Genomic DNA, 13,919 nt, shown 5'->3' with positions numbered 1-13,919 from the left:
ATTCAGAGTGTTTTGTTTTGTTTACAGTTTCCTGAATTACCTGAATTTTTTAAAACATATATATTTTTATGATTAGAAAAAAATTAGCTGCCTCCAATAGGAAAGTAATTAGATATAAATTATCAGCTTGTAAATAAACCAGAGTTATTAAATCCATCAGTACAGACTCACTATAGCAATCACTCTCACCTGCTTCATTACACAAGGCTTTCAAGTCTGCTCCAACATATCCATGAGCACTATTTGCCAGCTGTAGCAGTTCAGCTTCTGTGAGTAAATGCGGTACCCTTCGAAGCAGTTTCTGGAGGATATCCAGCCTGTCTTGAGCATTTGGAACTCCAATCTCAATCTCTTTATCAAACCGTCCGGGTCTTCGGAGTGCAGCATCCAAAGCATGAGGGCGATTTGTGGCCCCAAGGACCAACACTTGTCCTTCGCTTCCTTCCTAACAAAATAAAATAAAAATATATTACATATTCTTGTGAAATTTAAAAAAAAATGCACTTGTTATACAGACAAGGATAGATCTAACTGTTCATGCTAAAGTCCTATCCCTTTTTTCTCAAATTTCATCATTCATCCCACATTTCCCAAAGCTCAGTCTAAATACCCCTTCACTTAGAAAGTTTCCAATACTTAACTCTCCATCTATTGTAAGTGACGTCTCTCCCACTTCTGGCATCTTAACTACACAATTCTCAGGACTAACAATCTATATAACATTTATACTCTATACCATATAGTTTTAACTGTTTTAAGTTGTTCTTTTCCCCCACTTGAAATTAAGATTATGACTCACAGTCATTAAAATTATGATCTACATGTGCTTCAAACAGAACAAGGCCCTATTACACAGCTGTCTAAGAAATCTTCATACATACGGACTGTTTCTTTTTTGTTTTGATAAATCTTCACATTCCTGAAACACACACAATATAACCAACACCCAAGTATCAGATACCCTTGAATACATATGGATTTTTACCCTGAGGATAAAACTTGGAACAATATGATCACAATAAGCCATCTGTAGAAATTATCCAACATTCTATTCAGATGACCTGACCTAAGTGCAATCTCACAGAGACAAGTTTAACTGAAATGTAATTTGAAGTAAGAAAACTTAAACCTAATCAATTAAACTGGATGTGCCAACAGAAAATGCATGGACTACAATGAATCTACGAATTATGACTTTAGAAGACAAAAATATAGGCCCTTAAACATTTCCAGGCCAAAACATTAGTGTCACATGCTTGCTCCCAGTCCTGCCCAAAGGCAAGAACATCAGTTCACAGCAGGCCTATCCCAGTGGCAGAGAAAGAGATAGCAATGACATAGTAATTAAGATCCTCCAACACAGAGCCTTCTATCAGATTTCTACTTACCAAAAAACTACTAATTATAACATAGCTCTCCACATGTATTTTTAAGGATGAAAAGAGTGTTGTTTATAAACAAAGCATTTGGTCAGCTTAACAATTGTATCTCTTATAAATGGACAAACTGGTGTCCCACTTTATGAATCAGTCTCTTGAGAGTATTGTTATTATGGACCTATCCTCAGAGCCCCACTAATAAACTCTCCAATAAACTAACAACACTGACTCCTCCAGCTCTGTAGTGTGTGCCTGCTGTGTGCTCAGTTGTGTCTGACTCTTTGTGACCTCATGGACTGTAGCCTGCCAGGCTCCTCTGTACACAGGATTTTTCTTCTGTGTCTCTTGCATTGCAGGCAGATTCATTACCTACTGAGCCACTGGGGAAGCCTCCCAAGCTCTGTAAGCGGAGGTCCAAACCTGGGACATTATAATCACACCCAGGTTCTTCCCTAAGACTGAGAACCAGGTGGTCATCCAGACTGCCGTAAGCAACAACCCTTCTCTTAGGTTATTCTTGAAATTGTAGCACAGGTAAGCAAGTAACAGAAATAATAACCAAAAGTTTGTTATTTTCATATGTTCAGTTTCTACCAATAGGCAGTAAAACCAAGAGGCTCCAACTCTCTAGTTTTTTAATGTGCAAAAGGATGTGGGACTCCATGATTTCTAAAATTTCTTTAGGCTCTAATATATTAAGATTCTAAAAACTGAGTTCTTTACAATCTTGTGTAAGAAGTGTATTCTGATAAATGCCTGCCAGGAGTCTGAATTTTTTCTTCATTTCTCTTCCCTATTAGTTCTACTGATCTTCCTTTCATAATCAGCACATAGTTCTTATTAATATAAGATTGCATGCACTATATACAAAGAATTTGGTAACATGAGTAAACTTTTTTTTTAAATGTTGTACCTTTCCCATGATTCTCACTTTGCCCTTTCACTTGCAAAACTTAAAGCTCTCCCACCAAACTAATTTTTACAAGAGTTATATGAGATTTACTCATGAAATTTCTTAGTAAATTCCCCTTAAGTTTAACTGCTAAATTTTCCTTACTGATTTTTACTTCAGGTTTTTAGGTTAATACCATTTATTAAAAAAAAAAAAAATTTATCAATGTAAATAATTTTATATGCTAGAAAAACACTGCCAGGTTATACTGTCCTTGCTGTTACTAAGAAATTACTGGAGAAAATTATTTTATGGGTCTTGGTCCTCTAATTCTTAGAGCTAATATTTTTTCCTTTACCCTGCTGCTGCTGCTGCGTCACTTCAGTCGTGTCCGACTCTGTGCGACCCCATAGACGGCAGCCCACCAGGCTCCCCCGTCCCTGGGATTCTCCAGGCAAGAACACTGGAGTTGGTTGCCATTTCCTTCTCCAATGCATGAAAGTGGAAAGTGAAAGTGAAGTCGCTCAGTCGTGTCCGACTCTTAGCGACCCCATGGACTGCAGCCCTAGAGATCCCAAAAAACTCAGACATACTTGATAGTTTTTGCTCCTACATATTATTAAGAAAATATCCCCTACTAAAGAAATCAATACTGGTGCTATACTTACTGAACCAATACCATCCATCAGTGTTAAGAGTGAAGCTACAACTCTTTTTTCCACTTCATTCTGAGCTCCTTCTCTTTTAGGGCAAAGTGCATCCAGTTCATCAATAAAAATAATTGATGGGTGCCTAAAAGTAAACAAGCAAAATGAATTCTCTAGTACACATCTAGCTTTCAAATTTGATATGCTGCATTTCAATTAAAACATTGACATTGTTTTTTTGATTGAAACACAATGCATCAAATTTAGAATTTAATTAGTATCAAAGACAAAAGCAACAGAATATGAAGCTGAAAAATCTTAGATTAATTCTCGCCTCAATTATTAAGTCACCAATATCACATGCTAGTAGATCTGCCCTCAACAAAAAGCAGAATACTGAGAACTTGTATAGCTCATGAGATGAGAGTGAATGCTCAGATAGAGCTTGCCCGCTAAGGCCCCCTAAATTGCTATCTCTTGATCAATTCAGAAACTGAGGCCAGTGAAGCTATTCCTTGTGGTTTAAAGTTCAAGGGATAGAAAGTAAGAAATGCTCTTTATTATTTGTTCTTTATTTGTTTAAATTTCCTTTAGATAGTTTATATATATTCTTTATATAACTATAGTCACCATGCTATAGATTACATCTCTATGATTTATAACTGAAAGTTTGTACCTTTTGGTATTATATTATGTAATTTAGTAACTTATTTATCTAAAACAATATTTCTAAAGATTGTTTCTAAAATAAAATTAGATAGAACTGGATTAGAACCTCATTAAATTTATAATCTACTTCCAGTGCTAACTATATTTTTGTTCTATTTTTTCATGTTTCATATAAAGTGCTACTATCTCTACTTTCATTAATATAGCCTTGACTATATCCAAAAAATTCTAAATATCCAAAAATAAAGAATACCGCAGAGTGGCTTCAGCAAATATCTGACGTAATCTTGCTTCCGTCTCCCCGTAGAATCTGTAAGAAATAAATTACGTTTAAGGGCCAACTCTTATCATTTTTAAAGCTCTGCCTATAAAAGTTCATCTGACTTCAAATATTTTCAGGATACTTAAAACTACTTTAAAAAATTATTTTCTAAACTTAAATTTTATACACATTAAAAGCAAATTTAACATTTCTGTGTGAAACATCCAGACAGATTAGCCATTTTTTAAAAACTACATTTAAGAAGTATATCTAATAATATTGTTTACTCTTAATTTATGCACCTACTTGCTTATAATTTCAGGGCCATTAATTACAGAAACATAGGCACCAACTTCATTAGCAACAGCCCTGGCAATCATTGTCTTTCCAGTACCCGGAGGGCCATAGAGTAACACTCCTCTAGGGGGAGGAATTCCTAGAAGAAGTAGAGCACACTGGATTCAGCATTAATAGGTTTATGGTAAGCATTGTCACATGACTTCAAACATGCGTTATAAAATAAATTTATGTTCATCAAAACTAAAGTAAGAGTCAGAACTTCCCCCCACCCCAGCCCCGACACACCAACTAGCCTAAACACTCATCTCCGACTTTTTCTCTCTGTGTAGACCCAGCCAGGCCAGGCTGGTTAGTAAAAAACTGGTTGGATACCCACACGATCGTCATGCCCCAATCCACACAGCATTGTCCAATGACCAGAAAACAAAACCCAAACAAGGACATCCAAAAGAAGCCACCAATCCCAGTTTTCATCCAACTAGTCATCTCAGAGAATATAAGCATTACCAGCAAAATGTCAATTCAAGGGTTCATTTGATACATATAAAGATTCATGAAAAAGGAAAAAGCAAAAAAGTGGAGTAAGACATGGTATGCACCACATATATGCAGAGGATCTGGGCAATTATCTTTCAGAAGCCCTGAGTTTTCTAAAAGTCAAGTCACTCCCTGCACTTGTTTCAATACAAAGAGATCTGCATTCAGCTACACTGCCTAACAAAGAAACCCAAACTATTTAATGTTTGGTTTATTTTTTTAGTCATTACAGTTAATCTAGCATGGTACTTATTCCAGATCCAATACAAACAACTGTGGAAGTATGCAGTTAAAACAGACAAGACTATGACTGACTCACATTATACCCTAAAGCAGCAGTCCCCAATCTTTTTTGGAACCAGGGACTAGTTTTGTGGAAAATAATTTCTCCACTGACCAGGGGTGCAGTGGTAGGGAGGAAGACTGGGATGGTTTAGGGATGATTCAAGTGTTTTACATTTATCATGCACTTTATTTCTATGATTATTACATCAGCTCCACATCAGAGCATTAGGCATTAGATCCGGAGCATAGAAAAAGGCTCAATTAAAAGGCATTTCCCGAAACAACTCGCAACTCCTACCACACCTCCCAATCAGGAAAAAAAAACAGGAAGAGAAGGTGAACAGTTATTAGGTAAGTGCAATGAGCCAACTGCTTTCTAGTTTAACATTTCTGGGTATAATACACTGAAAAAAATCATACCATAACTCTTGAAAAGCTCAGGCTGTTTGAGAGGTAATTCAATAATTTCTCTAATTTCTTTCAGCTGACTATTTAAGCCACCTATCATGTCATAAGTTACTTTTAATTGATTGGCTTGGTCTTTTGAATTTGTACGGTTCTTTGTAAAACTGACTCTTGTTTTTGAAGAAATAAAATAAAAGGTATCGGTGTTGCTCTGTGCTCCCACGCTGGGTGACTTTAGCAATCTCTCTTCATTGACAGGTTGCTCACTTCCTTCCCTGGCAGACTCAAAACTACACGAGAGCCCTGTGACTTCCTCTAGTCCACGTCCACTGCCAGTCCCAGGATTCTGTGTACCATCTGACGAAATGCCACCAGCTTTATTCATCATTCTGTCATCTGGTTTGTAAGGAGTGCTACTTGATGCCGGCCGTTGGGGCACTTCCAGATCTAACTGGCTTAGCTGTAAGGATATATCCAGGGTGCTGGGATCTCTGCTGGACAGCTCAGAGGCCATTCCCTGGGCAGCAGTGTCAGAGTCATTCTGAGCCCTTCTCAACATTGTGCCATCTGCCCCTTTCACTCGCAACACCTGCAGCTTGCACGGTCGTCCATAAAATGTACAATACAGAAAGTTGCCTGGTAAAACCACCTTGCCATCTGGAAAACAATTTATTAGATATATATGTCAGCACAATTTTCCATTCATTTAAAGTTTGAATAGCAATTTAATCTATTAACATAATTATGCCTGAAAAGACTAAATCAAAGATGAAAAACAGAGGACCTAAAATTCCTCCCCTAAGATTACAGCACTATTTGGAGACTGAAGGAAAAGATGATTCTCTGAGATCCCCTACACTCAATACATGTATGATTCTATCAACTATATCCCCATATGGCCAGGCATTCCATGTTCAGCAATGAACCAACCTAAGATGGCACACCTAAACTAACACTCCAACATTCCTCACTGAAAAGAACAGAGCTCAAGGGTTAAAAGTTTCAGTTCTACCACCACTGTTCACAGGTTAAGTCATATGTTCTCTCCACAGCTCAACTATCAGTCAATTACACAGCAGCTGAAGTTAATGCTGAGGGGTGGGTGGGGGGAAGGAGAGAGACTACATCCCTATCTCAAAGGGACATTAATTCATTGGAAAGAATATTCTCTACCCTATTTCAAAGAAAAGTATTATGCACACAAGACCTAGAAGACACATTAGTTTATTTGCTGCTGCCTTGCTTTTCAAAATTTAGAAAACTATTAAAAATACATCTCACCTAGTTTTCTCAAAATACAACCAGCCAGTTGTTCTTCATTAATATCTGCATTTTTGTCACTGTGAAGGGTGGGAGAAATAAAAATCAGCATTAAGTACACCAGAAACTAAAATGTAATATAAAATGCCATGTACACAGTGATAACGCAGACCTAATCAAGAAAATCATTAGTTTACAACCTAGAAAAAATTTATACAATTTTAGAATGATTTATACTTTTCAGATACATCTTACAGCCATGAAATCATTTGTAATTTAGTTTCCTAGAAGCCTAAATCAATATTTTTTTACTATCTTACGTATCACTTATACACACACCCCCCCCATATACTCAGGTGCATATATGTACAAGCGACTGAGCACACACATACATGTACAAATGTGGTGTACATTTATGCACTACATCTCTGGATGTAGTATATGTACAATAAATTAAAATGAAAAATGTGTTTTTCATTGTGTATCATAGCCAAAAACATTTTTAAAAAACCACTGGCCTCAATCATTTCCCTTTCTGAACTTGCCCAGCTTGGATAAAGGCTTTTATTAATAGCTTACTTTATTCTCTTTGAATCATTTATAAATTACCTTTAAGGAAATTTAAATCCTATAGAGTATATTATCTGAAGAGGTAAGAAAAAAGCAAGGTAATGGTACAATGGAAGTTTATTCAAGAGAAAGGGCATGCCTAAAAAAATGAAAACACCTTCTTCTGACCAATTACTGTGTTTTCCAGGAAGACTGCTTGTTTGATTACAAAAGTATGACTAAAAATCATTACACTTGTAAAGAAACACATCCTTGGAGAGTTCTCAGAACATGCATTTTTCCACCTCCATGTGTAAGCAGTCAGTATCAGGAGAAGCAGCCTATGGCTGCTGAATTCTGACAGAGATCACAGAGGGAGAATGGTTTAGCTCAGGAAAAGGTATATTAGCAGGCCCATGTGGTTCAAATCTAAGCCATGATCTCAATCACATTATCAGGGAAAACTGATACAAACTTATTTGAGGATTCCATGTGCAAATTCATCTACTTGCTAAAATATGTTTGTAACCCCAAAAGCAATACTAGCGGGGCTTTCCCAGACATTTGTGAAAGAGAACAGAACAGGCAAAAATGTGAGTTACCCAACACTTTCCCAGCTGAGGTTAAAAAAAAGCCTCTATTTCAACTCTCATTCAGAGGTGACCAGAGGACAGAAGCTGGGGAGGGAAGGGAGCAGTACAATATACAGCAAAAAGCTGCAGCTCCAGGACCAGGTAGAGGGGGGTTTGAATCCTAACTCTGGCACCTCTTAATGGGGTGACCTCAGGCAAGTCACTTAATGCTTCTTAGCCACTTATCTTTTCTAAAGTAAAGAAAATACAATCTACAAGAATGGGTTGTTCAGGGAGTTATAAGTTATAAATTATAATCTATGTAAGATATATATTTTCATATATTTATATATGTTAAACAAACATATACATTTTCATATGTTTAAACATGTTACACACACACACACACACACACTCACCCCCCGCCAAGCAATGGTTCAGTATTTGTGGCAACTTCATGTAACATAACTACTGCAAATGATGATTTGATTTTTTTATTTATTCAAATAAAAAAGAAAAACAAGGAGAAAATTTCATGAATCAAATGTGTGTATAAAGAGGAAACTGTATGTATTTCCTTAAATACTTAAATTTACTTGTTTATAGAACTCTGAAACTACTTAGACTGTTTTTACTTATTAAACTTTGAATAGAAAATATTTGCAAATATGTAAAATATGTAAAAATAAACAGTTTTGCTTTTAAAAAAAAGAATGTGCAGATAAAATCATTTCCACTAGAAGGAGCTCTAACACTAGTAATAAAATTTTTCAGATAACACCTGAAGGATTTAAGCAGCAGACAAAAATTACTAATTTTTCTTACTAAAATTAAGTTTCTTGTTTGAGTTCTGCTGCCACATTTAAAACACAAGATTCTTTAAAAAAAAAAAGCTTCCATTTAATACATATAAAGTCCCTCTATAATAGGTACCTGTTATCACCTAAGACTGCTGCGCCCTCAAGAGGTCACACTTGTAACTGAATATCCAGTCAACTGATAACTGACAAAAGGACTGTTTTGGAGAAGGCAATGGCACCCCACTCCAGTACTCTTGCCTGGAAAATCCCATGGACGGAGGAGCCTGGTAGGCTGCAGTCCATTGGGTCGTGAAGAGTCGGACACGACTGAGCAACTTCACTTTCACTTTTGACTTTCATGCACTGGAGGAGGAAATGGCAACCCACTCCAGTGTTCTTGCCTGGAGAATCCCAGGGACAGTGGGGCCTGGTGGGCTGCTGTCTATGGGGTCGCACAGAGTTGGACACGACTGAAGTGACTTAGCAGCAGCAGCAAAGGACTGTTTTAGAACAGTCTAGAGATTAATCCCATTTAACCTGAGTTAATTAAAAAATTACCATAAAATAATGAGCAAGTTACTTCTCACTGAGCCCATTCTCTCACCTGTAAAAATGGATAAACATGGATACCTTGCAGGATATTTAGAGGATTAAATGAGGGAAGAAAAATGGGAAAAGTGTATGCACTTGTGTCCTAGCACATGATTGGTGCTCAACATATGTTGTGTTCTCGTTTCCTTTCTGCCTTTTACTTTGTTGCTCACCAAATGTTATAAAATGCACTGAAGATATTTTCCTGTTTTTAAAAAGAAAAATAGGCCAAAGCTTAAGCTTGGGATCTACAAAAGTAGCAAAAGTGAAGAAAACATTTCAAAATCAAGCTAATGATTGAAAAATGTTTTGTGATTCCAGAACATAATATAAAATCCTCCAAAATTTTATAAACATGCTATTAAAGTATTAAAAGATTTTTTTTAAACAAATTTTGGTAAGACTTGTATATGCAAACTGAGTAAAAACCCTAATAGATACAGAACGTTCAAGACGGTGGGTGATATACTTTAACCACATCGATAGTCTTTCATAGGGGACTACTTAAAAATATGATAGATATAACTATTTTATTGGTTTGAATAACCAGTGAGTTAAAATACACAATCACATATTTTGCTTGAGCAGTCTTAATTAAAACTTGTTTCTTGCCTACTCAAAGTAATCTACTACTGTCTTTACAATTGTAAGACAGGAAGCCCTGATTACACCACAAACCATGAGAGAAAATCACCATTAAATATCCACCAATAATAATTCCTCTTACCTAAAATGTCAGAGCACACTGTAATCACAGGACATTAGAGAGCCTGTAGTCCATAAATGACATAACACCCATCTAGTCTGTGCTGTCTGATACAGTAGGTCACTAGCCACTCAACACTTCTGGCTATCAAGTGCCAAGAACGCGGCTAGCCCAAACTGAGATGTGCTACAAAGGTAACATAACACAGTGGATTTTGAAGGCTCAGTTTGAAAAGCAGAATGAAAAATCTTGTTAATAATTTTTTTTACTTAGTATAAGTTCAAATAAAATTTTATATATTGATTAAATAAAATATACAATTACTTTCTCTTCACTTTTTAAATGTGGCTACTAGAAAATGCAAAATTACACGTGTGGTTCACATTTGACTCGTCATATTTCTACCGGGCAGCACTAATCCAGACAATCACCACCAACAAGAGACAAACCTGAGAGCCACGTCCAGTTCCTCAGCCTGCAGCACAGCACCCAAAACAGGCTGGACATGGATGGCATCACCAACCCTCACACCCACGTTCTTCTGTGCCACTTCACTCAGGCCAACCTTGCCTCCAGGAAATCCTGCCACAGGCCAGGCTGTATAGACCTGCCCAGAACAGAGGAAACAGAAAAATAAGAAAATACGTATTTGTAGAATATCATTAATTTACAAGAAAGAAAACTAAGCACAGTCAAGTACATGGCTCTGCAAAACACAGTCTTTGCCCCACAGGAGATACTATGGGATACAAACTACAAAAAACTATTGAGTTTCAGCAAGCTCTGGGAGTTGGTGAGGAAAGGAAGCCTGGCATCCTGCAGTTCACTGGGTCACAGAGAGTCAGACACGACTCTACGACTGAACTGAACTGATAAATATTACACCTTTTTTTGGTGGATTAGGGGTAATCCCACAGGGAAAATGGTGGAAGAACTGAGAGTTGGTTTCAGGAAGAGATAAGATGTTAACAGGTGATAAGAAGAAGATAAGAAAAAATACTGAAGGCAAGCTAACTGTAAGGTAATTCAGTCTGGAGCATAAACTACATCTAGGAAACAGGGAGGACCAGCACAAGAGCTCCCTGGGAACCTGGATCTCATCAGACTTATGTTCTAGGGAGAAGGTTTCTAGCTCCAGATTAGTGGGCTGAGCTTATGCATTTATAGTCTTCTCTTCCACAAAACACAGTAAAGGATTCTTTACAGTATAAGCCCAGGACAACAAAAGGAATGAGAGACATGCCATCAGCAGATATGAGATTACAAAATATTTCCAGAGGACCCCACTGGTTGAGAGAACACTGACTGATGAAGCAGCAGCAGAAGACATGGCAGAGGCAGAGGAAGAAAGCCAAGCTGCCAAAAATGATTCAAGGAAGATCCTGGACTTAAGAGTCTCAGGTATGATGAATGGCTGCAAGGACAAACAGAGGGTAATCAAATATTTACATATGAAACAAATGACCCAAAATAACATTTCTGTGAGGAAATACAACTCACAGAAAAATATAGGGCTGTTAGTGTATCACTACCTCTGGGGGAAAGGCTTCTCCACATCATGACACTTAAGAGCTACAACTCCCAGGGTATTATAGAAAGGAGAAGTTTATACAGATGTGAGGGTCTTGTAAGATATAGCTTTTCAATTATCAGTGCTTGTGTTGAAAATCAAAAACATCTCAAATAATTCTAAAGTAAGGACATGAAAAGGACTCTTACCTCCTGCTTTCCATCCAAACTGGTAAGCAACACTGGTCGACCGATACAAATATTTGCAGACTTCATGGTATTGAGTCCAAGTTGAACAAGAGAATTCTGGAATGCTTTAGGAACTTTGTCATCTACCAAGAAGAAGAAAATTATTTTCACAGTATTCTGTAACTGAAGTTAAAGCAAGATTTCTTTTGGACTAAATAAAAATCCTTAATCTACATTACTACATGAATGCACTTACCATACCCTGGAGAAACTATTTTTCGAACCCTCTTTATTTTAGCAGACTTAAAACCAAGCCTTGGTGAGGTTCCACTGACAATATGAATGCTAACTAAAAAAGGATATTTTACAGGTAGCTATTAGTTTTCATTATTTTTTTAAAAATCTCTAATTTCATTACTAACTGAACATACTTGCAATAGGGCTTTTCATACTTGCGTTCTGAACTTCTATTACAAATTCTAAGTTGACTTGGCTACTAGTACTAAAAGGCTTGAACTGGGGAAATGGCACATAATCTGGCTCCAGAAGATAAAGTTATGTTTCCACTTCTGATGCACAGGACAGCAATCAGACATTTTCCTTTCTATTCCCAAGAACACATGGATAACCATAACACAGGTCTTGTTTCTTAGGCGAAGACACACTGGCTCAAATGACCATTAGTGCTTTCAACTTTTGGCCAGAGAAGGGCCTGCAATTCAGTCCAATTACAAAATCTCTGAAAATGATGTGCTAACATCTCCAGCTCTGCCCACCCACTCCCTCAGGCTGCCCCTCCTCTCATCTCCCAGAACCTTATATTGTCTGATACTAGCACTTACCATCATAACATTCATTTTACAATTCGACTTTCCTTTAAACTATATACTGCTTTGGGGGCAGGAACTGGGTCATACTCATCTTTGTAAACTCCACTGCCTAGAAGTTCATCAAATACAGAGTTCGCCTGCATAATAAATATCCATGATAAGAAAGGATCCAGTAGATAAGTATACTGCTACTGCTGCTAAGTCACTTCAGTCATGTCCGACTCTGTGCGACCCCACAAATGGCAGCCCACCAGGCTCCCCCGTCCCTGGGATTCTCCAGGCAAGAACACTGGAGTGGGTTGCCATTTCCTTCCCCAATGCATGAAAGTGAAAAGTGAAAGTGAAGTCACTCAGTCCTATCCGACTCTTAGTGACCCCATGGACTGCAGCCTACCAGGCTCCTCCATCCATGGGATTTTCCAGTCAAGAGTACTGGAGTGGGGTGCCATTGCCTCCTCCGAGATAAGTATACAGTGTTTTTCTTTTCAGCACAAAATCCATGCTAGCACTTACGATGCCTGTCACAAACTTTATTATAAAACTTATTATAGTCACATATATCATAATCAGAGAGCTCTGACTAGTATTTGTGTTCCTCCATAATCAGAAAGACAGATCTTTTGTAATTAAAAAGAAACTAAGTCAACAAAAGCAACACCATGAGGTTTGATTTACATCATTTTTTTGCCACTGCAAAGTAACTTCCCAACACTTTTATTTTCCCTCTGTCATAAGATGCACAAATATAGAAAAACAAAGCATCTTCCAGGGCTAAGATTAACAAGAGTGATCATAAAATAACCATTTTTTATAATGAGAGACTGAAAAGAAATTCAACTTTCCTATGAGCACCAGGTCTCTTACACAGTTTACACAACAGTAACAGCAAAGCATCCTGTTTGATAACCTTGTAATGTTCAGTTTCTGCCAATTCTCTCGTTACGAAGGAAACTTCAATGAATTACCCTTCCCTCTTGATAATTACCTTGCAGAGGTACTCAGTCCCTGACAAGATTTTAAGTTTTCTTTCTCTCTTCCCTCCATCCTACCCTGAACCAAGATTTGATACATCACACACTTCTCAAATACCTCCATTTCTCCCCACCACCAATGCATTCAAATTCCCATCCACTGGCCTTATTTCCTAATACATTTCCATCGTATTCTCTGCTTACCTACTGTTAACTGCACAATTCCCTTCACCAGTCCTCATTCCTCCAATTCTTTCTATCTCTACATCCACACATCCACTTCCCTACTAATTTATTGAGCACCTTATGGGGCAGATTAACTAGTGAGATAGTAAAGGTAATTTCAAACAACCATCTACCCTTTATTTGTTCATTCAGCAAACAGCACGTGCCCACTCTAAGGCAAATACTACACTAGGCACTGGAGATACAAGGTGGACAAAAGCAGACACAGTCTTTGTCATGGAACATATAACTTAACCGAATATGAACTATTAACAATCACTAAATAACTGTATAATTATAAACTAAGATTAATGTAATGAAATACCAACTAAGAGTGCTAA

General features: G+C 37.3%; 1 protein-coding gene across 10 annotated transcripts in view; it reads right to left on the bottom strand.

Moving 5' to 3' along the window:
- Window positions 1–13,919, bottom strand: part of AFG2A (AFG2 AAA ATPase homolog A) — a 379,428-nt gene that overhangs the window by 361,369 nt on the left and 4,140 nt on the right. For all 10 annotated transcript variants that reach the window (XM_070386484.1, XM_070386483.1, XM_070386485.1 and 7 more), the window contains exons 2-9: window positions 11,574–11,695; window positions 10,304–10,461; window positions 6,658–6,716; window positions 5,392–6,033; window positions 4,156–4,285; window positions 3,841–3,897; window positions 2,940–3,063; window positions 190–445 (exon numbers count right to left, since the gene is read on the bottom strand). In XM_070386484.1, the coding sequence (XP_070242585.1) occupies window positions 190–445; window positions 2,940–3,063; window positions 3,841–3,897; window positions 4,156–4,285; window positions 5,392–6,033; window positions 6,658–6,716; window positions 10,304–10,461; window positions 11,574–11,695 (1,548 nt within the window). The remainder of the gene's footprint in view (window positions 1–189; window positions 446–2,939; window positions 3,064–3,840; window positions 3,898–4,155; window positions 4,286–5,391; window positions 6,034–6,657; window positions 6,717–10,303; window positions 10,462–11,573; window positions 11,696–13,919) is intronic.

The sequence above is a fragment of the Bos mutus genome, chromosome 17 (assembly GCF_027580195.1).
Source record: "Bos mutus isolate GX-2022 chromosome 17, NWIPB_WYAK_1.1, whole genome shotgun sequence".
Taxonomy (NCBI): Eukaryota; Metazoa; Chordata; class Mammalia; order Artiodactyla; family Bovidae; genus Bos; species Bos mutus.
The sequence above is the reverse complement of the archived record's forward strand: the minus strand, read 5'-3'. Positions and strand labels throughout refer to the sequence as shown.